General features: G+C 39.9%; 2 protein-coding genes across 2 annotated transcripts; one reads left to right on the forward strand and one right to left on the reverse strand.

Annotated features, from left to right (window-relative positions):
- Nucleotides 1-47: 47 nt before the first annotated feature.
- On the reverse strand, nt 48-13,853 carry LOC146546557 (uncharacterized). The gene is made up of 12 exons (XM_085263923.1): nt 13,580-13,853; nt 11,937-12,014; nt 11,428-11,470; nt 11,108-11,268; nt 10,916-10,997; nt 8,184-8,367; nt 7,961-8,034; nt 7,733-7,809; nt 7,540-7,640; nt 7,347-7,438; nt 7,121-7,261; nt 48-2,123 (listed from the first exon to the last, which is right to left on the reverse strand). The coding sequence occupies exons 2-12, from the start codon at nt 12,000-12,002 to the stop codon at nt 1,951-1,953; spliced, it is 1,194 nt and encodes a 397-aa protein (XP_085120049.1). The 5' UTR covers nt 12,003-12,014; nt 13,580-13,853; the 3' UTR covers nt 48-1,950.
- On the forward strand, nt 13,838-18,801 carry mmachc (metabolism of cobalamin associated C). Its single transcript, XM_085263925.1, has 5 exons — nt 13,838-13,986; nt 14,334-14,531; nt 17,294-17,446; nt 17,541-17,717; nt 18,024-18,801. Exons 1-5 carry the CDS (start codon nt 13,897-13,899, stop codon nt 18,204-18,206), a joined length of 801 nt encoding a protein of 266 aa, XP_085120051.1. The 5' UTR covers nt 13,838-13,896; the 3' UTR covers nt 18,207-18,801.
- The last annotated feature ends 8,125 nt before the right edge of the window (nt 18,802-26,926 follow it).

Here is a 26,926-nt window from a genome sequence, read left to right on the forward strand (position 1 = left end):
TTTCACTTCAGCACCAAAGAAATCACAATAGAAAACGAGTCTCTTCTTTTAAAACAGACTTTTATTTTTGGAGACAAAACGTAAAACATTTCTTTTACACATCTTGAATAAACGAATCAGTCCTCTGCTTTACTGCAGCCTAACCACACAATACTTGGCAAACACCATAAAATGGCAGTAAAAGGGTCGGATTCATCAGCCATTATGTGGACATAGATGAGTCTTTTCTTCATTAAATGGCTTACACAACAAAATTAACAGCTATACAAAGATAGTGTTACAGTGGATTGTGAAAAATACACTATGCTCTGGTTTTTTAGAAGGTATTGTATTGCTCACTACAGACTACTAAGACAATCTGTCTTGTTAGTGAGGTGGACAATGTGTATGTGGTCAATACTGTTGAAGCCTGAATGCATGCACCCCACTGAACACCTAACCTGGCTGTCAGCTGCCTGCAGCTCTGCACTGTGGTCTGGGATCCTTGATGGGGGGTGTCTGGAAGCTGAAATATTTAACAGCTTGACACGTAGCCTGGCGCAGTGTGATTCATGTCAGACACTGTAGCAATAAAGGGACCTTCAACTGCCTTGCTGAGTTGTGGGTATATGGAGATCGAAGTGGAGACTGACGGGCACCGGCGCCTTGATAATGGTAATGGCTTTTGATTCCTATTTATTTTATCTCACTTCACTCCTACCTCACTTCAGTTACATTACCAGGAACCAAAATCCCATCCCTCATCAGATTCCTTCTGGACTGAAGAGTGCATTATGCAAGACGAAAAATCCATTAAAAATCCATTACAGTTTCACAGAGAAGACTTACAGTTACTTTTAATACAGAGTCATGACATTCACCAGAACTTTAAACGCAAGAGCTGTCTATAAAATGATCCAAGTCCCAGTTATAAAATACCAACTTAACTCAATCTGAGTATATCACGGTGCTCTAAGCTTGCAAACCAGTGGTGTGCTCTTCAAATCCAAGTGATTAGTTATGTCTCATTATGCATCCCACTGTCGCTAAGGGCAAAGATGCGAGTCCAGCCCAAACCTTAACCACATCAAAGTGTCACCTAACCCCAACAATCTGTAATCATAACAAACCTAAACATAACTATTTTTAATTTTGTCATGCCTAAAGCCAAACTTTGTGGTTTAGCAGACCAATTGCAGCAGTTCTATCCTTAACTCCAGTAGGACCCATAATTTTCTGCCAGTAGCGCGCAACATGCGGGCAGAGGGTGTGGCAACAATTAAAACGTATTCTTTTAGTGCCTCACACTGCAAAAATAATGCACCTTACAAAAGTGCTTCTATACTGACACAAAGCTCCACAATAATGGGAGAAAAAAGGTTTTATATCAAAGGTCATACAAAGAACTATTTAAACAACTGACTGTCACCTCAAGTGGTTCCCAGCATCCTATCAGTCTGCGCATATGGGAACAGAAGATTTTACAATCCTAAACTGTACCTGATAACACTAAATAGACTGAGTGGAGAAAAAAAATGCTTCGATGATGAGTACTTTAAACAAACAAACGAGAAGGAGAGTGGGCGATTCAAACGAGACCAGTTTAAAAAAAGAAAAAAGAAATTTAAAATAGCGTCACACTTAGTGATCTGTCCTTAGTCCAACACTTCTGGCACTCTCACAAAAACTGTTAAACTGCATTCAAATAAAGCTCCCCCCAGAAAAAACCCCAACTCATATCCAAGCAGCTCTGTAACAGCAATAGGTAAAATGATCTAATTACTCGCTTTCCTTTATGTACAGTCAATACTCATTCTTGAATTTATCAAGTTTTATCTCACATTTTATGCACAACATTTAATTTCTCATCACGCTCGGCAATGACGAAGCAACAACGCTGTCTGCTGTCTTTTTCTTGCTGAATGCTTCCTCAGCCTTTACCTTTTCCAAAAAACTCACAACACATAAAGGTCAAAGCTCATCAAGACTTAGGTCAGATCCCAAATCTGCATTCACATCATCTTCAAGATCATCATCACCATCATTATCATCATTGTCATCACCATCCACATCTGATCCAGGACCAGCAAAGTCACTCCGCCTGGACTGAATACTCAGACGTGCTCTGGGCTTCTGATGAAGAGCTGGCAGACATAAGGAGCAAAGAAGAGCGGTTAATTTTGTGTACGCGAGTACCGCATTGCTGTGGTACCATCTGGGATTGGGTTGGAAAAGATTCAAATGTTTTCCCTTAACAACTATGCACTGGCACGAGTGCGTGTGCAAGTGTGTGCAGATACAATTGACAAATTATCCTGGCTTCGTGGTCCCAAATCACTCTGGGAAACATTTAGAGCAGTGATGGTAATCTCTTCCGGGAACGTCAACGTTCTGTTACAGTAAGTCTGAGGGCAAGCAGTGCATGAGCTCACACAGGCACACAGAGTACTAAATTTCCCAGAGAAATGACCGGCTTTGCAGAGACCGTTGGAGAGGAAATGAGAGCTTTAGTGTTTTTTCTCCAGACGGAAGAACACAGAAGGACACCAGCCTCCTGACAGTGACATGCTACACTCACTATCACCAGCAAATTATACAATCCTGTATATTTTATATCTAATTTCAAGTTTTTTGTTTGGTCATGTAATTTTTTAAAACTACTGTTTTTTGTGTGCAACTCTTCACTGGTCATGGTTCATGTAAGATGAAGTTACAAAAGGATATGGTTAGCTTAGCATAAAGACTGTTAATGAGGTGACCACAAGCGTTGTTGTATCCCAATAATACATTTTTCCTTTAACATTAACATGCTTACAGTTAATCCCTACAAAATCATCTACCAATATCAACTACCTGTAGTTTTAGAATACATCAAACTAGATTGTAAAATAACAATGAAATATCATCTTCAAGATCTTGGCAGAACTCATCTCTAGCAAATCCTCTGAGAGTAGAAGAGCAAGGATATTCTCCAGGACAGACACTGTAGTGGTATTAAGGTTTTCTTTTAACTCTTGGAAAGAAACCTAAAAGCATATTTTATTTCCTGACATGTCAATCTATTGCTTTAAAGTCCTTTTCAGGCATGGTCCAACTTCAATTCCAAAAAAAGTTGGCACACTGTACTATGTAAAGAAAAACAGATCAATGATTTACAAATCTCATAAACACATTTTATTTACAATAGAACATAAAAAACATATCACATGTTTAAAACTTTGATATTTTCCGTTAAAAATATTAGCTAATTTTGAATTTGATGGTAGAAATACATGTGAAAAATGTTGGGACACGGGCAAGAAAGGGGGTGGGGGGGGGGGGGGGGGGGGGCATGTATGGACTAAAAAAAGAAATTAGAAGTAAATTTTATAACTAGTTAGGTTAACTGGCAACAGGTCAGTAATATTAGGGGCAATCGTGGCTCAAGAGTTGGGAGTTCGCCTTGTAATCGGAAGGTTGCCGGTTCGAGCCCTCGGTCGTTGTGTCCTTGGGCAAGACACTTCACCTGTTGCCTACTGGTGGTGGTCAGAGGGCCTGGTGGCGCCAGTGTCCGGCAGCCTCACCTCTGTCAGTGCGACCCAGGGTGGCTGTGGCTACAATGTAGCTTGCCATCACCAGTGTGTGAATGTGTGTGTGAATGGGTGGATGACTGGTTGTGTAAAGCGCTTTGGGGTCCTTAGGGACTAGAAAAGTGCTATACAAATACAGGCCATTTACCATTATCATATAAAAGAGCATCTTAGATGGTCAGTTTCTCAGGAGTAAAGATCGACAAAAAAACTGTCTACAAATTATGAAACAATTTAATATTCCTCAATGTAAAATATCAAGGACTGCCTCATCTACAGTACACAATATTATCAACAGATTCACAGAATCTGGAGAAATCTTTGTGCGCATGGAAAAAGGCAGAAAATCAATATTGAAAGTCCATGATCTATGGGCTCTCAGCTGGCACTGAATTAAAATGGGCCATGATTCTGTCATGAACTTCCCCATGCCATCCATAAAAGCAGGTCAAAGAGAAGAAACCATATCATGTGAACATGATCTAGGAACACTACCTTATTCTCTGGGCCAAAGCTCATGGAAAATGGACGGAGGCAAAATGGAAAATTATTCTATTGCCACATAAATCCAAATTTGAAATTCTTTTGGGAAAGGACGGATGCCAGGACCATCTCGCTTGTTATCAGCGCTCATGTTGCATCTCTGACTGGTGCATTACCGCCTATGCCACTGGCACTATGCAACATCAATACTCAAAGGTATATACAGGTTTGGAGCATCATGAAATGAAAAATACAACAAAGAAGAGCCCGGACTATTATCAGACAAGAACGAGGCAACATTCCTCTCCTCAGTTCCCAGATGTTTATGGACTGTTGGTAAAAGCAGAGGAGAAATGATGCCATCAAATTCAAAATGACCCTTTTTTTTTCCTCTTAAAATGCTACATTTTCTCAGTTTAACCATTTGATGTTTTCCAAGTTTTACTGTGAATAACACATGGGTTTATGAGATTTGCAAATCATTGCATTCAGTTTTTCCCCCACATTTTCACACAATGTCCCAATTTTTTTGGAATTGGGGTTATTTATTGCTGCCTATTAAAGTGTATTTACGAAGTCTTTCAGGTATAGGCTATATTTATGTTATATCCCTTATCGCTTCAGAGCAGACATACACACCACAGCAACAAAGCAATATTTGCCATATATACAAAAAAAATTAAGCAAATATTAGGGGTGCAACGATACACAAAATTCACGGTTCGGTTCTTTGGTGTCACGGTTCGATATTTTTTCGATACAAAAAAAATGTTCATGCCTTTTTAATTTGTCATTTATTAAAATTATAAATATATATTTTAACTCAAAAGTAGGCCTACAGTTTTTAAATTTAACCCTAACCCTAGTGCGTGTTTTTTATTTTGACAGCGAATGCGCACCTGCGGACCACTTATGTGCAGCCCTGGTTATTTAGCTCGTCATATTGCAGCCACAGAAATTATTTTGTCCATGAAACCATAAAGCTGCACTTTCTTTTTGCCTTATAGTCTGATTTGTCATAACTTCTCCGTTTTGTGGTAAGCTTTTCTTTGGCTGTCACTTCTTCACCCTGACCTGTCTTATTTGGCTCAGCAGAACTAAAATATATATCTGTCTGTGAAGGTTCTCAGTCATCCAGGTCATCGTAGTCAAATATATATCCTGCTGCTTTTACACACGCACTCACATAAGCTCAGCGATTCTCTGCGCGATCAACCTCTCACATGTTTAAGCTGCGGGAGATTTCACTTGTCATGTTTGCATAGTAAGCTAACAATTAATAAGACGATGTCAGAGGAATTGGTGCGCAAATTATCATCACTCACAGATCAGTGCTGTTGCTCTCTATACACAGTTCGAGCGATTGCAAAGTGAAAGCAAAAAAACAAGCGCAAATTCAAACGCGATTTCAATATGTCACATATTGACAGTGGCTCACCCAATGACATAATTACCCAGCTACATTTCCGAAAGAATGCAAAAGCATTGACATATATTTTTCCTTATAGGCCGAATGGCAGGGCAGAGATAGATTTTGGTACCCCGACTGAAAAAAATCGCTAGCCCCGGACGTTGGGCTAGCGATATTGCGAGCCCTGTATCTGATTGAGGAATCACTCATCTTTGGAAAAGAGAGTTTATTACAGAGAAATGTCTCTTTCCAAAATAAAAGCTATACTATCCGCTTCTTCTGGGCTATATTCTCAGCAGCATATTAAACAGCTGTCTAAATGACTCGGCTAAAGTTAGTAGCATGCTTGCTTGTTTTTTTTCTGCTTCCACTTGTCTTTGCACTAGGATGATGTCGGCGTAAATGTGCAGTCATATTCGTTGTGTTCCCACTAGTGCTTTCAGGTTAATCTCGTTGAAATGACCTTAACGCCACAACACGGCAAATCTCCGTTAACGAGCTACCGCCGATTGCCCCGTGCATGGGGCTAGACGGCCAACACGTTAACGAGCTAACTGCGCTAACACACTAGTTCCCACCCATGTAATTGAGCATTGCATGGCACATCCAACATACTGTTTTACTTTAGTCCATGACTCGCTTACCTTCAGGGTCATACGTCACATGAAAACCAAAATAATTCCAAACGCCAGATCTGAATGAGGGTGGGGGAGGTCCATGTTGTAAGGAGAGCTTAACTTCTGTCTCGCTAGCTTGCCCTGCGCTCTTCCTTCTGATGATGCTGTCTGTGTTGAGCGCTCAGTGAATCTGCGTTCAACACAGACAGCATCGTCAGAAGGAAAGTTGATAAAATAAATTACAAATGTTGTATTGTTCGATATATATGCATACCGAACCGAAAGCACTGTATCGAACGGTTCAATATCGATACGAATATCGTTGCACCCCTAGCAAATATATAGTTCAACCATATTTGTGAAGTTTTGTGTGTGTCTGCGTGTGTGTTTTGGGGGGGGGGGGGGGGGGGAGAGAGACTTCTCTTTGGGGAAAATACACCATATATAAATGTATTTGTGAATTAGAAACAGAATTGCTGACAAAAACTGCATTATGCATGCTACATAAAAAAAAAAAACCTGGTGTTTAGGCCAGTGTGGTGGGCAACTCACAAAGATGTGCATTGTCAGTGATTATCTGTTGATATGACTGTGTGCAGTTCAGACTTGTATTGACAATTATACCAAAACAAGGTCCAAACCAGTAAGACTGCAGCTCTGACTTCAACAGATCACATGATTTAGGTATACTGTCAGATCAATGGAACGGAGTCATGTCTGAACAGGGCTTATTTCACTGTAAGCTAAATTGGCAAAGACTGTAGTGTACTCTCTGCACTGAGTCACACCTACTGGGTTGAATAAGACTGACGGTTGAGCCAGATGTGTGGGAGAGTGGCGGGAGAGGGAATGACTACGTAGTCTCATCTTGTTAAAACCGCCATCAGGTCGTGCACATCTGCTTTCCTTTTCTGCTTTTCCAACGTTTTATGTTGATGTGACAGGTGGTTTAACTGTCAGAACATGTCTTTGTGCTGTATTTGCACCAAAGGTTGATTTGCAAGAATACTATCATGCACACATGTGGTATTGCTGTGACTTTGGGTGCACTAGGCCCTTACCAGGGTCTTCCAGCCACGAGAGATCATCTGAGCTGATCTCCGCCAGGCTCGGGGTCAGGCTAAGGTCTTCTGAGTCAGAGTCCGCCTCTTCAACTTTAACCACTCTCTTATGGCTGTGAGAGAGTGGGAGTGGTGATGCCCCTAGATCAAACAGCAAAAAAACCCCAAACATGGTTTATTATGCTGTGCATCTGTGTTCAACAGAAACAGAAAGGATGGCACTTACTCGATGTGTGGGCTGAAGGCAGAAGTGATGTTGGTTCACATCCTCGGAAAACAAGACTTCTGACCTCATCCTTCAGTTCTGACACAGTTGATCTGGTGTAAGTGATTTATAGTAACATATGTAGTACAAGACAAGAAAAAAAAAAAAAAAAAAAAACTAGATACACACAGACTATACATGGTTACACATATACCTGATCTGGCGAACCTCTTGCTGTGTGTGAGAATACTGTAAGACTGTCTTTGTCAGATCAGTGTTGTGAATTCTGTAGCTGTCTGTCAGCTCCTCCAGAGTCTGAATAAATCACACAGAGAAAGATTAAGCATCTGAAAGAATCAAAACCACAAACCCACAAGAAAACACTGGCTGTGAGTTACAATGTGTACCTTGCAGCTGTGTTCGTACAGTCTCCTGGTCTCACTGGCCTGTGCCTGCTGGAGAAACATGTCCTCCTCCTGCCTCCCTGTCAAGGGTAAAAGAAAGAGCAGATGTTCCAAGCAAGATGGTTCTTGCTTTTCCTTTGTAGACCAACAGTGGAAAAGGACATGTGCAGTCTCGCTGAATGAATGCAAGGAATCTGTGTGTGTGTGTGTGTGTGTGAGAGAGAGACTCACTTAGCCGTGTTTTTAGTTGGTCCAATTCTCTGCGCAGCTGTTCCAGCTCCTCTCGGCGGAGCTTTGAGCTAAAACTGGGAAAAAGAGAAAGTAAATGACACTCACACAACTCTGTAATAGCCATCTCTTATTAAGAGATGTAAACATTTTAATGTCAATTTAGGGTTGGACCTATCATCATTTCAGTCTCCAGTCACCTCCCCCAGCTTCACCCCTAATGCACCTCTCCTCCAGGTTGCCTAGCGACGTGGCTCGGGTGATGTGTCCCCTTAGACTGTTCAGTTCACGTCCAACTTCCCTTCTCCACTGCTCCATCCTTCTCTCTGCTCCTGGGCTTTGTCCTCTCCTCCATTCCTCCCTTTGTCTATCCCTCTCTCTCAACTCCTCATGCAGCCTGTGAACCTCGTCTGGAAAAGATAGATAGATATCTAGGACCAGCTGATTTTTTTTCTACTTTACAGCTCCTTCCATTACCCTTGCACACAAACCAGAATAATTCATCAATATCTTTAATTATGAATGAATCCATTAAGGCTGAATACACTTAGCAGTTTTCCCAGGCTGTAGAGAGAAAGGGTGGATAGTGAGTAGAGAAAATAGAGGCGGGCCAATAACAAATAAAGTTTGCTAGGACTCATCTCTTTCAAGCGGTGCTGTAAGTGCTGATGGCTCACAAAATTGAGACCATATTTTCCTGTAAATCCACTTGCTTCCTGTAGCTGCAAGTGTTTAGCTATTGTCTAACTTTTTCTGCATCTCTCCTGAGACAGCTAAGTTAGAGTAGAGTGGAAGTGGGTCAAACTGTATTTAATGTAAACTAAAACTTTAAGCACCTCCAAGTTTTTTAGGAAAAGCATATTATGCTTTTCCTAATTTCTGTCAGTTATATAATGTTACAGAAGCTGATCATCATATTAAATGTGGTCAAAATGTCAAATAATGTCATTATGTCTACAAAGTAATCTGTGTGAGTCACAATCTTAGACTTCAGCTACACCGTCTGAGTGTTGTTGTTTTTTCCAATATGTACATATAGAGAATGTAAAAGAGAACTGACTACATAAACCTGCAGGGATGTTGCTGTGCCAGTAAGAACTGTTTGCTGCAAATCATCTGCTAGCAGTATCAAGTGCCTACTAAACCACAAAAAGGAAGCACAACCTGAGAGGACGTTTTAACAGGTAAAGGGAGACAATAACAGGAAGCTGGAGGGGAAACTACCATGCAGCAACATCAAAGATATGTGTGGGAGAATGAACACCATGACTGGCTTCAAGAGGAAGAGTAGCCAGCCCCTAGGACATAGCATACGAGTTTAACCTGTTTTATAATTGGTTTGAACTTGGCACTCTGCCACTTCTGCCGGTCCAGCATCTCCAGCACCATCCTCACTAAGCACACTACAGCTGCAGCATCTTCTACACCAGCTTCTCCTCAGCTGTTCTTTACAGTGAATGAGGTGAAAGCAGAGCGGAGGAGGCTGCACTCTAGGAAAGCAGCTGTGGTAAGTCCCAGGCTATTTAAAGACTGTATCTCAGATGGCAGCGCCTCTGCACACTATCTTCAACCTTAGTTCAGAAGAGTTCCAACCGTGTGCCAGTGCTCAAGGCAGCTGACCGTGATCAACAACTACAGACCATTTACCCCCACTTCCCATATCATGAAGACAATGCAGAGGCTACTCTTTCCCTTTCTGACACCATAAGTCGAGCATGCACTGGAGCCTTTATAGTTTGGATAACAGGGTAACACTAGACTTATTTCTTTTGGACAAGCCTGGTGGCAACATGCGGTTTATCTTTTCTTATTTTTCTAGAGTGTTTAAAACTCTTCAACCTCAGATTTTGAGAAACAAGCTTGAGAAGGTGAGGTGGATTCTACCTTCACCTCGTGGATACATAACTAATTAATGAGCCAACCACAGTTTGTTAAACTGGATATATCCAGTGGATATATGAACATAAATGCCTTAGGATAGGTAAAAACGGTAAAATTCAAGGATTGTTTGTACAGTAATCTGAAGCTCATCACATGTAATGTCTAAAATGGAGAAGAGCAACACAAAAACTATGTGGTAACAACTAATTTACATTAAAATGCTACATGCTTTGGGCGCATTGTTTGTGACCTGACACCTCAGTTTGGATGATGACTCTCAACACTTCTGAATCTGGTAACAGTTCATTTCTTGTAGAGATGGACCGATCCGATATTACGTATCGGTCCAATACTGACCTAAATTACTGGATCGGATATCGGAGAGAAATAAAAAATGTAATCCGATCCATTAAATATCAAAAATCACCTCACAAAACTTGCGACATGGCGTAACTCGGCTCATAACCGTAGCACGTCGGAGCAGTATGCATCATGTGACAGAGCGGCTATGGCGTGTGGGACCTGTCGGCGGTCTGGTTTGGAGCCTCGCTACCAAACCGGCATTTCAGAGAGAAGTAAAGCAAGTGTGTAAGTTCATCTCTGAATGTTTGTAAAGCATTCCAGCGTTAAGCTTAACAACCGATATATGGAGCGACTGCCTCTTCTCTCTCCCTCCCTCTCCTGCTGCTACTTCAATCGTGAAACTGATTAATGATCAGCTGATCGGCTTTTCTGTCGCGAGTCCGTCTCTCTTGTTTGTTTATTGCCCACTTTGCGCCAGAAAGAGGAAACCAGCTGCTGAACAACAGCAGCACGTTTAAGCTTGATAATCTGTTGTTAGAATTTATTTAATATTACTTTCTACACCAGGATCCTTTTCTACGTAGCTGACGGCTGGTAACTGTGCAGGGGCGGATCTAGCAAAGTTTAGCCATATCGGTATCGGCCGATATCCAAATTTATGATATCGGTATCGGACATAAAAAAGTGGTATCGTGCCATCTCTAATTTCTTGTAGTTGACAAAGTGGAGTGAGATGTGTTTATGAGAAAAGTAATATGACACAGTAACGGTTACCTTGAAGCACCTGAATGTGACATTGCTGAGAGTGCTTCTCCCTTTCCAAATCATGGAGCCTCTGGGTGAGGGAATCAATCGCCTTTAAAAGATTTTGGGAAGAGAAAATGAGTCACTGCTCAAATCAAACAATCTGTTAAATACCATAAATATATTGCTATTTAGTTCTCAGTGTTAAACAAATAAACACACCTTGCTCTGTATCTGGAGCTGTGACTGGACAGAAGCCAAGTCTGCCCACTGCACACCAGGACTGAAAGTTGGGGAAGTCTGTCGGAGAAGTGGTGCTCGAGGAGGAAGAGCAGGGGGGTCTGAATCTGAATCACAACCTCTCTCGCGCACTGGAAACAAATCTGAAAAGGAAGAGTGGAAATCACTTAGATGGTTCAAACAACTGTTGTGCCTACAGTATTTCGTTAACTCTGAAAGAAAGGAAGTCAACTTAACATAAACAATGACAAGGGTAATTTCCCCTTCTAGTCATATTGAGAAATTTAAAATGCTACGCTCACCTTCGCCTCCTTTGAAGAATTTCCCCGTTGGCGTCAACCTCTCCTGTTAGAGACAGAAGTTTTGGTTTGTTTTTTTTTACATTCAAAGAGTACTTCCCAAAGTCTTCTATCTACGCTATCTTAATTTAAATCACTTTAATAGAGCACTGCTGCCATCTACAGATCGCTATGGGAACTGATCACAAGGGATCAGAGAAGGTTCTCCTGTGGTCAATGCCAGAGCTTATCAAACAACAGGGTGCAGACAAGCATGTGAAATATATAAAATAAAATGACGTTTTTAACAAGTTTTGCAGATGCTACTGTGCTTTAATATGCACCTTTATTTATGTAAATATCAACACCCAGCCTTTTTTTTTTTTTTTTTTTTTATTGTCAGCGATTGATGAACGTTGTGTGATGTGAACTTTGTTTTGGCTTCACAGAAGTACTGTTCAGAGTGATGCAGAAAAAAAACCTGCCTCAGTATGAATCAACACGTACAAATAGAAGTATTTAAATGTACTCACCCTCATCTTTGCAACACTGCCATCTGCTACAGACAGAATAGAGCTCAGCTGATTGTCCCAGTTCATGTCTCATTCGAACTAGAAAGAGAATTCAAAAAGGGAAGTTGTCAAATTCAAATATTTATTATTATTGTTGCTTAACTGATTATTGATCCACGAGGAGCATCATCTGACACGAAGCTTTCTGCCCTGACATAGGTTAAAGCTACATCAAAAACCACTAGACCACAATGACACAACCTTAGACACGTGTTATTCCTGGTAGGCGAGGTATCAGCTGCGTTAAGAGCTTACACTTTGAGGGGGATTAAATTACAGCAGCCCTGTGCATTTGCACGTTTTTAGTTACAGCGATCAGCTGCTTCACAGGAAAATGTAACATGGGATGTCACGATATGACAGCGTATTAGCTCATTTTCAGATTACAAAGAGAGCAGGAGTTTTCCAAACAGGCCTGTTGGGAATGACTACAAACGTAAACACAACTGGTTCACATGCAGTTAAAATAAAAAGTCTTATTACCTGACTTAGCTGAAGTTTGTGCATTTTTCTAACATTTCTGGCTACTTTATAGATAAAAAAAATTCTAAGGGGATGATCATCAACATCAAAAAGGCCAGATGAGTGGATTTGGGCATCTGACAAGGATGCCTCCTAACTGAGGTGTTAGGTCATGTTCACCAGGAGGAGGCCCCAGCACACAAACACTCTGGTGTCCCCCTATACATGCCGGATGAGGTGGGCAGAGAGAGGGGTTTGGGCTTCTCTTCGAATCCTGTCAATGGGACTCAGACCCAGAAAAGTGGCAGAAAATGGATGGATGGATGGAGAGACAAATAAAAAAAATTTTTATTACATTTTCTTACGCTAATTATTGTTAATAATTCACGAGAAGGAAGATGGATATTCTCTCATAGTAAAGCAGTAGATATGAGAATATTTCCTCAATTCTCTGAGGTATAAGTCACTTTAATTTCTGGAAAAAGACGAAAAACGTGCAATTATCTTTTTTTTGTTGTTGTTTTTCAGTCCATGAATCACAAGTCCGACACATTCAATTAACCTTTATGCACCTGGGACCACAGGTGATCAGGAGATGCCACAAATGTCCTTATGACAAAATGATGAATCCGGGATTCAATTTCAGGTATTTCATTACTGCTACAGTGCTAATTATAATTACAGGGGTTGCACACAGGTTAATCAACGTCGTTCCCCCTATATTATGTTTCGCCCACGCCACGGTTTGTAGGTCGATAAAGTAATGGGCCTATTAAACTGATCTGCAGGTCCGCTAGGAACTAGAGAGCATATCGCTGTCCGGCTGCTAGGAACAGAAGCTTGAAAGAGAAGCTTTGGGCAGAGCAAGCATTTCCTAACATAGACAAAATGCACAGCACACAAACATGTTGAGACACATCAACTGATAAAGGCCAAGTTTTACAGTTAATACCGCTAACGTTAGACGTTAGCCGTGATTTGCGACATTTTTTTTTCTCTCGGGTTTTTATTCGTGTAGCCAGGAAAAAAAAATTTCCGACTCTAAAACAGTAAATAGAGTTAACTTTATTGTTTCTAATGCTGTCTCTGAAACATTATTAAGAAAATAAGCATATTTTCCTACCGCTAATCGAGATACTCACAGAAAACCTTCCGACTCCACTTTTAAATCCAGGAGCCCATAACAATAACGTGATTGCGTATGACGTAAGGCACATGCCTTCTGGGTTTTGTAGTCAAAAGGTCCGTAATTATTTTTAGCCTCAAAATTACAGAGATATCCTCGATGTACACTCACTTAGTAAAATACACTGCATTCTAAACGTATTCTAGTTAGCAAAAAATAAACAAACAAAAAACTGTTCAAATATACCCCGAAGCTAAGATTTTTCATCGAGGACGTTGATTGGCCAAAGAACACCATGTCCCACAATGCAAAGCTCAACGTTGACATGCAACAATGGCGGCTTCCAATGTAAGCGTGGAAAGTGTAAGACGACTGTTAAACGACAGTTTAACAAATCTGGGATTTGAAGTTTACCCGTTAAAGGTATAATGAATTGTATAGTTTTATATTGAAAAGTATGAAAAAATCATTCTGATCGTAGAACTATTTCTTTTATATTTCCTAGTTAAATATTTACGTTTAAATATTAATTGTTAAACATGCTACAACAAGTAAAAATAGCGATAGATGGTTGAATACTGCATGTTTACTGACGTATTACTGGTTCTTGCCTTTAAGGGAATGTGTCATTGTCATTCTTTTCTGTTCTTTTATTATTTTATTTTCTGTTATTTTATTGAATTGAAATTTTCAGCCAAATCAGATGATTTGTGATGGAGTAACCTGCACATATTTGGTTCTTACTCCCTAACATGTCCCTCTGTTTGCAGATTGGCTGGTACAACTCTGTGCTACCTCCCACCCTGCACCTGTCATATCCAGATGATACCCTGGCTGTGGTGGTGCTCAGCACTCCCGCCATGTTTGAAGAGGCCTTTCTGCCTTTCCTCGAGCAGAGGTGCTACCAGGGGCTTAATGACCCCATAGACCAGTGTGTTAGACAATGCATCACCTCTGCTGTCTCTCAGGTGAGGATGGAGGAGTGGTGACCAGGGTTATTTTAGTTAAACTAATTAAAAAGTAAAACTAAATTTTGAAAATGTAGTAATAATAATAATGATAATAATAGTAGCAGTAATAATAATAACAAATATACAGGAAATATTTCTAGTTTTAGTCATTTTTTTTTTTATTAATGAGAAGCCAACATGAGAAGCCACTGAGGTCTGTACTACAATGCAGGATCTTGGCTTATCCAGTTAATTTTAAGGCTAACTCTTACCAGGGTAAATGGTAACATATACCATAGGCCTAACTCCTTTGAAGCCGATTATGTTTCAAATTAGAGATCAACAGGGACAAAATTACCACCTACTGATCAATCAGTTGACTGGAAAATAGCACTTCTGGAAGATCCCTCAGGCTGTTGGCGGGTCTGAAGCTTTTCAGTAGCGTCTACACTCATACCACTGATTTGTCTGCAGCTGCCAGCACACTTATCCATGCCTGTGATTTGTCAGATGCTGGCAGTACCACTCCTTTCATGTGAACATGCTCGTAGCTGGATTGATAAACCCTGAGTTAATTTTTGAGTTGATAAGCGGCTTCGTGCGACCGCTCAGTCTGATCGCCACTGTTAGGTTAAGTGGGTCCAGACAACGGAAAGATACCCTGGGTATGCTGAACTTTCTTTGTAGTGTAGAGCTCAGATGCACATGTGTATTGAAAACAGGACGTCTATGTTTGCGTAGTTGTGTTCCAAAATCATACTGTTTTTAAATCTTTCTCCTTCCCTCTGAAAAATGCCACTTATTTCTGAATAAAGGAAAACCTAAAAGTAGCACTGAAACTGATCAAAAATTAAACTAAAACTAAAGCGAATACACTAAAAATGGTTAAAAATACTTGGCTATAATAATGGTGGTAGTGATTGCAAAAATCAGTTTCAGTGGTTCACTTCATTTAATTTCAATCTGTAGTTCATTCACTGTTAGTGACCTAATTATAATTCTTCTCAAACGCCTGCATTCTTTTGTCTGTATTCATTTTCACTATGACTGACTTTTTCCAGCATCCTAAGGCCTGTATTACAAAGTGAGTTCAACTTACAGTATACCTCAATGGGTATTTCCACTGGGAAAATACAAAGGCTTTAAATGCTATTGAAAAACTTTAGACCCTCCTATTCCCCATACACAGAAGTCTCAGGTGTCTTCCAAGTATTGTAATGCTATTTTCCTGAGATCTGATTAGTCAGAAGGCGGTGATTTTATACCTATTGATTTTGATTTTAATCTGGGGTTAACCCTAAAGTTACCTGGCTAGATGAAATCCTGCCTTGGAGTGCAGGTTTCTGCTGAAGGCCAGTCTTGTATAGCGCTGCTATTTTGAGACAGTATTCAAATTCTAGACACTTATTTAACCACATGTATTCCTTCTTTTTGACATTTTTTAGCTTGGCTAATATAATTAGCTTTTCTTTAATTATCAAAGAGCCTTTGCAGAAGTGCTGGCTTCTGAAAATGGGGCTCTCCATGCAGTTTTGTTATTGCCAATATTTCTAATTAACTTCACGTTGGATTAAATGAAAAAATAAAATACTCACATACTAAACGTCTAAGTCACTCCTTCATTTTTGTTGTTTCTCATTAAATTTTTCTATATGTTCAGTCTCAGTTAGTTTCCAGGCAGTCATTGAAGTCACTTAGCTTAGACTGGCTGTACTTGACATGAGAAGTCGCGTGTTTGATGAGCCCCCTGGATTATTGAACAAGGCTGTGCAATCAGGGTAATACCTATAAATCTAAAGAGATGTCATCCACTAAGGATGTGCCTTGTGTCACCCTGTTTCTTATCAGATTCACTGAAATTTAATAGGTTATGGTGGAAGCTTGTTTCTGCCACTGCAAAAAGGCCACCCTTTTCCTGACCTGCAGATCCTTTTTTGCCATCTATAACTCACATTTTCTGTCATTATCACATTTTGAGTCAAGTATCTTGAAATGTCTCCTTACGAACTCACACCTCTGAGAGAGTAACTCAAAGTTGAGAAAAATAACCCAAAATTTTCACATACTTCTGGTGACTTATGGATGAAAAAAACACAACTTTTTTTCAGTGCTGAATCAAGCTTCCATACTATGATCTGTCTCTGCACCGTGTTTACTAAAAACTGATGTGACTTTTTTTGTTTTGTTTTGCACGACTGAACAATGCTGATTTATTAGACCACCTGTCATAAAAACAAGAAAACAAAATACTTTAGAAACCTCTCAAAAACTTGTTTAAATTAAAAATTGCATTGTTATTTATTGGACAAATAACAAAGTCAGAAATGAATCATAACATTAATGGTAACATTCAGTGACCAAAATGTAATTTTTGATTTCATTCAAAATAACCATAATTTAGCATCTTATTCAAAAATGTATATTTTTAGTTATATTTTAGAATTGAAAATATAATTTTGATTAAGGCGCTTGTGCATACTGGTATATCAACTGTTATGGAAATATAAAAAATATTTTGTAATAACCAGTGCTGCTAATTTAGGGCACTTGTAACTTAAACCTTACATTGTATGAGTGAGCTTACAGTTTGCGTGTGCATACAGTTTAAACACAGTGTAAAGGTTACTGGAAGCCTATAGCACATGAAACTTTATGGGAAAGCCTCTGACAGTCTCACAGCATCATCATGCTGGCTAACTCTATTTAGATTGCAACTATAATCATATTCATGAACTTTTTCTCACGTTTAAACATATTTCTTACTTGATCCTGCCCTGCAGTGTTTTCCAGGAGAGAAGGTGGATGTGAGGTACGACTATGAGCTACTGCCCAGCAGGAAGCCCAAGTTCTTGGCCCAGACTGCAGCTCATGTATCGGGAGCAGCTTTTTACTACCAAAAGGCTGATGTGACGGAGCAGCCCTGGGCTGAAAAAGTAATCACATTCTTGTTTGCTCCCTTGGCACATTTTTTAAAGGCAGTCTTTACCTTTCTTGTGTGCTGTGATCCTTTGATCCTTTTGCTTTCAGAAAATGTTTGGAGTGTGTGTGCATCCGCGGTTTGGGGGCTGGTTTGCCATCCGAGCTCTGTTGGTGTTTGGAGATGTCACGGTGGGCTCTGAGCTGGTGCAGCCTGTTCCTCCTGACTGTGTGCCATCCAGAGAGGGCAGGATAAAGCTGCTGGAGGCTTTTAACTTTCACTGGCAGGTAACATCTTTTAGTCATAAAACCTGCATCACACACAAACTGTAGATAGACACCAACAACTGTTTTGTGCTCTGTGATGGAGGTTTTGTTCTCTGAGAAGAATTGACTGCGCTGTAGGGGTGATGTGGAAAAGGACCCATGTTGTTGTCCTGTTTCCTATTTCATGACGCTAAAAATTGACAAATTTGGCAAATTTCATATCATTGGTTAGTTTTTGAAGCTGCATTTTACTTTTCCAATCTTTGGGAAGTTTCAGTATGTCAGATTAATGTATAACTGAATTTTTCCACCATTCTGCCTCATCAGGATTGGAGCTACCGAAACATTATCAGTCCAATCCAGACCTACTCTCAGAAACAGAGGGACTACTTCTCCACCCCTCCTGCCCAGCGTGTGGCTCTGCTCAGGGCTTGGGGCTATCTGCCAAGTGACAATAATCAACCTGAACCCACCTCGGACACACAGAGTCAAGAAATTGGACATGGGTGAATTGTGGAAGCACCGCCTGTCCTTTCTGAATTCAAACCTCTGCTGTATCTAGAACTTAAATGAAGTCTTGGTTGAACACCTTTTTAATCAAACAGCTTCTTATTGAGACCAAACCTGGGATTTTAATGTAGGCTTGGCTTTTTGGTGAAAGCTGCTTTTTCAGGGTTGAAAATGTGTTTGATTCTTTGTTTTGTTTTTTTCTTAAAAGTTTAACACTACTGGAAATATCAGTAACATATCAGCTTCCTCTACGTCTTGTATTATTAGGTAATAGCTGATATTATTGAGTGGATGTTTGCTGAGTAGTATTCTGTTCAGGAAAGCAGAGTTTGCAGTCTGATGTGCTTTTGCATAGTAATGCACTTTAGTTTTTGTTGTGTCCTATCGGGAAAATAGAGAATGTGTGTGTCCAAGTAGCAACAGGAAGGTTTTGCTTCACATTTTGAATGACTCAAGTTGAAAATTGAGTTAAGCCATGTGTCATCAGCATGTTTAATCTGCATGCAAGTGCCTTGATTAAAAAAAGAACACTATTGTTTTTCTGTATAATGTTTTTATTTGATTTAACAGTGAAGCAATAAAAGTTGAGACTAAATGGCAACATCGCTTTAGTCTGTGAGCAGTATGACTCAAAAAATTATAGTTGCTTGAATATTACTTTTTTTTTGTCCAGAGATGAGACTTAACCCAACAAACTGAGAAATATCTGAAGGATTCTTTAACAATGCTAATTCTTGTGTTATGTCTTTCTCTATGTTCTTTTCATGCTTGCGTGGATTCCCTGTGGATACTAAAGCCTCCTCTCACAGTCCAAAGGGATGCGTGGGGTTAGTGTAATGGAACTCTAAACTGGCCCTAGGTGTGAATGTGAGCGTGAATGGTTGTCTGTTTCTGTTTTAGCCCTGTGACAGACTGGTGATGTCAGCTGGGATCGTCACCAGCCTCACACGACCCTGAATTCTGAATTGCATAAGCAGAAGACAACGTATTGATGATATATGACAATATATTCCTTCTGGATCCAAGAAGGATGTAAACCTGTATATATGCCATCCATGCATGCAGTCTTTGTGCAGGGCTTTGAGAAAAATATTGATCACATCTGTAATTTTTTCCAGAACAGTGTACTTGTTACAGGACTTTTTCTTTAAGTTTATAGTTCAAACTGAATGAACCTACTTACAGAAAATCAACGCTGAATATTGCAGCACAAAGTCAGAAATTATTATTTTGTTAAAACAAACAAACAAACAAAAAAGTCCATCCAGTTATCTGTCTCCAGTATTCATTCCCTCCATTGTTTTGTCCTTGTCTCTAGTTTACCTGACACTCAGCTGATGCATTATAGATGTGAGCAGCCTCTGCCCACCTGCCTGGTGACAGACTGACTACCTTTAACTGTGACTAACCTCGGTGACGTTGAGTGAGCACCCAGCATGCTACTGTGATCCCGAGAATTCTCACTTTGTCAGGTTTATCTGCTCCTGTCTGTTTATTTTTAAGAGAAATGAGTACAACAGGATCTAATGTGCACTGAGGGGTTAACTGCATCTGTACGGGTTCAGTCCAGGTCACGTTTACACTTACGCCTCTAGGTGTCGCTGTTGTCGTGAGGCTGAGGGTTTGCGCTGCTGTTTCTGAAGCATCTGCAAATGTTCAGCACTTCATAAAGTCAAGTACTGACTGCAGATAACCTGCCTCAGATTATGAAGTATACATTTGCACACAGCTCAGTGAATCTCAGACAACTCTTTCACTCTTAGTTAAACGGCTGTACTCTCTGCTATGTTTTACTTTCAATTTTGGTGACTTTTTTACTCCACTGAGCCCTCTATTGCTTAATTTCCTCTTTAATGCTCAATCCAACACCCCATCCCTGACTCCTTTACTCTCCTTTGCTCTTATTGCCTCTCTCTCCTCACCCCTTTCTCCCGCCTGTGCTATTCTGTCTATCTGTGTACTGAATCAGCATTTCAGAGCAGTATGCCGCAGGCCTGCAGAGAGCCAGACCATGGAGTTAATTATACTCCCACAGATACTCCATCGCTCCTCTTTCCCCCACCACTGTTACTCCATCCCATCCCACCTCACTCTCCCCTTTTCTTGCTTTCTCTGTGTCATTTTTTTTTAGGAGGGGTCTTCATTTCTCAGCCCAACATACTGTGAGCTTCTAACATTTGATTTTCTGAATTCTGAATTTGATCAAGAAGACAAGTTACTGTTAAAGTTAGTGAAGCAAAGTTATGTAACTTATCTTTGGCTGTACTGAAGTGAGGCAAATTCTGCATGCTACATTTGCAGATGCAGATGTTTAGCACGGGTGATATATTTGGCACAAATTTACACACCAAGAACTGAAGCAAGCACAGAAATCATTAGCAGAATGATGCTTTTCTAGCATATTTTCTCTTCTTTCCTTCCATCTTTGGTTAGTTCTGAATAGTCATTCTGATGAGGTGCAGGGGTAATTTTCTTTGTGAAAAAAAATGGGAGAAGCCAACTCTCGGGTTTCTGAGTCCTTAGAGGTGAGTAGTATGCCTCACCTCTCTGCAGCTGGCAAAAAACACATATATGGAGCAGAGCATGTCTGAAATGAAGCAAAAAGACAAGCAAGCGGGATATAGGGAGATACTCCTGATGATCAAGCTCTCCCTTCGCGTCTGTTCAGTATCCTGCAGGAAAGCACATTGCAGATCGTGTTGGCAGGCAGAACTGCAGGCAGAACTGCACCAGCAGGTTCTCATGCTTCCAGTGTTTTTGCAGAACTACACAGGCAGTTTTTGGACTTTCACTGAGTTTAACAGATTTGATTGTTGGAAACAGTAAAATGGTTTAAAAAAAAAACAACCCTTTTCATGATTCACAACAACACGAACAAAAACCATCAACAAGAACATGAAGCACCCAGATTCTCAGATCTGTCATAGTTTTCTAAATAGTTCAAAAATAAAATAAGTTATGAATATATCTGCAAGGAGGAATGATGCTAAAAGTATACTGGATGCTGCTCCTCTAAAATCCAAAGATGGAAAAACAACTCTGGGCTGTAATTTAATGTGTTTGCTGCACAAATTATCTGAATCTCAGATAGTTTTGGGCAGAGATGAAAAAGAGGAGGAAAAAATGAGTGGTGTTTCATGAGTTGTGGATCAGTGAAGCAGTGTTATCCGCCCACAGACATAAGCTAACAAGAGGAGAGGGGAAAGGGCAGCAGAGTACCAGCAACAGAGGAGGAACTGAAAGCCGAGTGGGGGGAGGAAAGGACCGGCATCTAGAGAATTTAGTGGAATTTTGAATTTAATGTTTATTATGCTATTCTGAAACTGAGAAAGAAAAGGGAGAATTTAACACTGACCATTTAAATAACCGAGGTTGAAGTTTATGAGAAAAGGGGAGGATCCTAATTATAACTCTTCTCCATTTCCTGCACATCCCATATTTGCTTATTCTGACGAAATAGTCTCACTTTATTCCTCAAAAGGTCTGCCTCTCTTTAAACCACACTGCCTCGGTGTGTATCTGTGTGTTTTAGGAGGTTTAAAATTTTTAAAACCGCCTCCTTATCACTTTCTTGGCTTAGCATAATTAACTAGTCTTTTGCATCAGAATTCTCCCTGCAGCCAATTGGTTATTTAGCTGTGCCTGTGCAGTCCAATGGTTGTGGACAGGGAGTGGTCAGCAGGGGAAGAAGGGAATACTGAGAGAGAAAGCGAGTGGAGGTGGGTAAGTGGAGAACTGCCCAATTGTCTTATCAGACACCACCTGCAATAGACTAGAAATCCACCCTCTTTACACAACAAAAAATAAAATAAGCACAAGTACTATTTAAAACATCAATAAATCAGGTGCATTGCATCATTAGCAAACCTGCTCAGTTCCCCCAGCTGTAAAAGTGCAGTGAACATGTCAGTGTGTACATTTAGTTTGTCAGAAAGGGAGAATTTGGCTGATCTGTCTGTGTGCAAACTCTTCATTTGTGCTAAATGCCATCGGGTTGCTTGCACATGTACTTAAGTATTGCCATCATTTATTTTTATGTAAATCCAAGTATATGCAAACTTAAAAAAACAACAACAACAACAACTAAGATTTATTGAATGTGAGGCTAAAGATATTGCAACGGCAATATTTCTGTTTCTTTTGGACAACAACATAACAACGTTCACCTGACACCGCATCATCTCCACAATAACCGAGCCATCACGCAACAGGGTGGCAGGCAGACAGCAGAGGATTAGCTCGAGCTAAGACTCCCCTTACATAATCCACATTTTTAGATTAACTTCATTTCCTTGAGACAGTGATATATTTCAGCCTTTGAACCATAAAAGAGGAATGCAGCCTCACAAAAAAAAGAAGCAGAAAACGAAACGGAGGGTGGTTGTCATTTACAATATAAAATACTCTCCTGTGTCTACTGAGATGGAACGTTTATGCTGTTGTGGAGTACACACAGCAGTGCTTCAGTTCTGGGAGTAAAAGAGGCCTTTATAAATCTTGGATGAACCTGCTTTGGTTACTAGCAACAGTTATGGAAAATAAAAACTGGAGATAAAATTTAGTGGCACAGGAGCAGAGATAAAATAGAAAGACTCAGTAATGCCTGTTATGCTTCAGCCCAAAAACAGCTATCGTGAGCCATCAGCATGAACTGCTGCTCATACCAGATCGAGTCTGCAGCAAAAACCCTAAATGTGTTTTTAAGTGAGAGAAAGAAATGAGAGCATCTTATTGGTTATGGATTCGACATTTACAGAATGAGGAGCGAGCTACTATTTATTGTCCTTGTCTTATAGTTCTGCTTTAAGGTCAGAGTCGGGGCTTTTTTAAACTCTTCATATCAAGCCAGCGAAGATGAAGTCAAAGCCATTATTTCCTATTTTCCTTATATGGAGATGACCTGCTGAAACTCAAACCGATCATCAGAATGGGGAAGAAATGTAATTAAGGTGACTTTGAACATGACATGGTTGGTGGAAAATGGCACCAAACCAGGAGAAAGGTGTCTGAAAATCCAAATAATACTTCACATCCATGAACAAGAGCAGTGATTGATTCCTCTTTTGTGGTGAGGAAAGTTATACTGCACCCATTTTTACCCCTCAACCGTAAATATCTGATGCTGTTGTCATACCACTGGGCGGGTGGGAGGGCAGGGTAGACACCCAAATTTGTGAATGCAATAATTCGGGAACGAGACAATGTAGGATTTTGAAATTCATAGTATAGGTGCAATCTCAGATGAGTTCAAATCCTGGTGACCTCAACCTCAAGGTCAAGATCAGAGGTCAAGTTTTCTGAAGGAAGAAGTAGGATTTTCTCCATACGCACGTCTACTAGGAGTCTGAGGAGTGGAGTTGGCAACCACCAGTACTTTTTCGATTCGTGGTGGGGAGTGTTCTCGCTCCTTTCTCCTCGCTTTCTATTGTTTGATTGCAGTGAGCTCCATGCTTCATATGCTTGGTCTGCTGCTCTCTACCAGTGTTGGTCAAGTTACTTGAAAAAAGTAATCAGTAACTAATTACTGATTACTTCCCAAAAAAGTAATCCCGTTACTTTACTGATTAACTTAATTAATAACTGATTAAGTAATTAGTTACTTAGTTACTTTTTAAAGCATGATTTATCCCCCAAATAGGTAATAAAGTGATAGATCTTTCGGCCCAATTCTACTTTTTCTGCATAATCAATCATATAAAATGTAATCAAATGAAAAAGTCTCTTTTTAAAACTTGTTTTATTAGTTTTAATCTTTTAACTTTATGCATCAAGCAAACATTAAATTATATGCAACATTCTCTGACTGGAAGAAATTTGTTTAACATTTAAACCTATTTTCTGCATATACCAGCATATAAAATAAAATAGTTTTTTGTGTTTACACTCACTCTGTCAAATAGATGCACATAAAACACAGCAGAAAATAAATAAAATCAAAGAATCAGCGGTCCTGTTGCTCTATTTTCACCTGTATAGCAGGAGTGGGGCAGGTGGAGGTTTGCCCTGGTGCAGGTGTGCCGCAGCAGTACGGCAGTTTCTCTGTTTTGGAATGTGGTTTTGGAATTTCACATTCCAGCGGCAGCTTATTTGGTGCTTGCTCGGACGTTTAGGGTTCCCACGCATTGATCAGTGGACGCTAATGTTTTTGTCACTTTTTACGTAATCAAACTCAAAGTAAGGTTAGTACTTCCACGCGTTAAACGCTGCACGTCATACTCGCTGCCGCACTCGTTATATTATCCATTTTTGATCTGCACACAGCTGTTGCCACGAACGTCGCGCTCGTCATTGTCATGAGACACTCTCGCAAAAAAATCACGGTTTTAGTAACGCAGTAACGCAGCGTGCTTACGGGAAAGTAACAGTAATTTAATTACCGTTTTTGCAATAGTAATCCCTTACTTTACTCTTTACTCGAAAAAAGTAATCGGATTACAGTAACTGCCCATCTCTGCTCTCTACTAATGCTCTCATACACATATGTGTTTATCAGCTAATTTATAGCTATGCATTAAGCGTTACATCACAGCTGCTGATGAACTCTAAATCTGCCACGTATGAGTAAGGCCTCTTAATGCGTTTCTCTGAAACACAAGGAGAAACAATTACATCATTCACCTCAGCTTTGCCTTTCACTTTTCCTCTTCTTCTGTTCTCTCTTTCTACATGCGTGAAGGATTTTTTGAAGGAGGTAGAACTGTAGAGAAAATAGTTTGATCATCTTTCTGCGGTGTCCTCCTGTGTCCTCCCAGTTTGTCGTATTGGATGGGACTCATTCATAATTATCATTAACTGTTTTGAATCGGCAGAAGGAACATTTTTCTAGTTCTAAAGTGTACGTAATAGACTTTTTGCAACAATACTGGACCTAAAATGTATTATGCCAGTCACCTGCAAACAAAAAGAAAAGCCTGTGTGGAGTTTGATTGTGCACAAGTGTTTTAACCTAGAAGTAAAACTTGATAAACCACAGAAATATTGTCCTAAAGCATTAGGTGGTACAATCACATGTTTATATTTATATTTAACATCCACTTTGCTAAATCTGGTGTTTTGCATTCAACATGATATATGGGAATTAGGAGTATGCGTATGTGCCTGTGCATTGTGATTTATTTTTATGTAAATGAGCTCCATTCTGAAGCAGCATTGCTTCTGCACTGTATGGCTGCAATCCAGCATAATTAAATTGATTTTCATGCACATGCACAAAGCAAAATCCTGTTCAGTGTTTGTCCTTAAAGTCAGAACAGGGCTGATGTGGAGCTTCTGGGGATTGGTGACTTAGTCTGATTAGTTGTGTGGTGTCAGTGAGCCAATGATCACCTCTAAGTAAAATATCCCCAGTAATGGAGATGTTCGCTGGTCAAATCTTATTCAAGCCAAATGCTTAAATATTCACAGGCTGATGTGGAACTTCATCTGCACCCACTGAGAAGGCAAGAAGAGGCTGCAGGCTTTGCTTTCAAGCTCTTGAGTACTCAGCGCACCTGTCGTTCGCCATTCAGCGTCAATAAGTGTAATGGGAGAACAGCTGAATTCATTAGGCTCAGATTGACCTGCTATGACGAGCAATTTAGTTTCAAACACAGTTAGGCACCTGCGGGAGAGAGGAAATTAGCAATTTAAATAGGGACGATTATAGGCCAGGCCACTGTGTGCGTGTATGTCCTTGTGTGTAGCCAGACACACAGGCATCTCCACTCTACTCACTTACTTGAGTAACACATCGTCGAGGTTTATACCATCTGAAATATTGACACAGCATAATGCTCTCCTCCCACGCCTCAATGCACTTTTTATAAATAGAGTGCCTGTGCTGAACGCAGCTGGAGAGCACTTCTGAGAGTGCTTGAATCTGACACAACACAGAGAAACCACTCTGCCTACTCCTACATTTAGCTGGCAGGCCTTGCAAAGTAGTTACCAGTTTGAGCATTTAAATTACAGATGACTTTGATGTGAAAGTTACAGAAAATGAGTTTTAAAGTTATGGATACAGTGTCAGCTTATGCTAGAGTTTGTACAAGATGCTTACTTGATCATTTAGTAACTTGATTATTTATTTAGTAACTTGATTGGGTGGGTTGTCTAGTGGATTTTATTAAACTATTTCTAGCAATGTTAGTGGAGCGACTGGAAGTGATTATACTGTATTTGAACAGAGTGACCATTTAAATCACTTCATGGAAACACTCATACACAGTTAATTCAGTTTGGGGATCTCCCGTCAACATGCAGACCAGAAAATCATCCGATTGGACCATGACCTTCAGATGAGAGGACAATGTACACACATTCATGGTTTCCAGAAGATAAATTCTGTATTACTTATTTTCAAAAGTAATTAATACTTAGTTACTTAGTTACTGAGTTACTTTTTAAAAACACGATTTACAACCTGAATCGGTAATAAAGCGATAGATCTTTCAGCCCAATTCTACTTTATCTGCATAATCCATCATACAAAATGTAATCAAATGGAAAAGTCTCTTTTTAAAACTTGTTTTATCAGTTTTAATCTTTTAACTTTATGCATCAAGCAAAAATTAAATTATATGCAACATTCACTGACTGGAAGAAATTTCTTTAACATTTAAACCTATTTTCTGCACATTCCAGCATATAAAATAAAATATTTTTTTGTGTTTACACTCACTCTGTCAAATAGATGCACGTAAAACACAGCAGAAAATAAATAACATCAAAGACTAGCGGTC

Source organism: Mchenga conophoros, linkage group LG23 (genome assembly GCF_057382185.1).
Source record: "Mchenga conophoros isolate Kocher_MC1m ecotype Shallow Benthic linkage group LG23, M_conophoros_male_GT1.1, whole genome shotgun sequence".
In the NCBI taxonomy this organism is placed as follows: Eukaryota; Metazoa; Chordata; class Actinopteri; order Cichliformes; family Cichlidae; genus Mchenga; species Mchenga conophoros.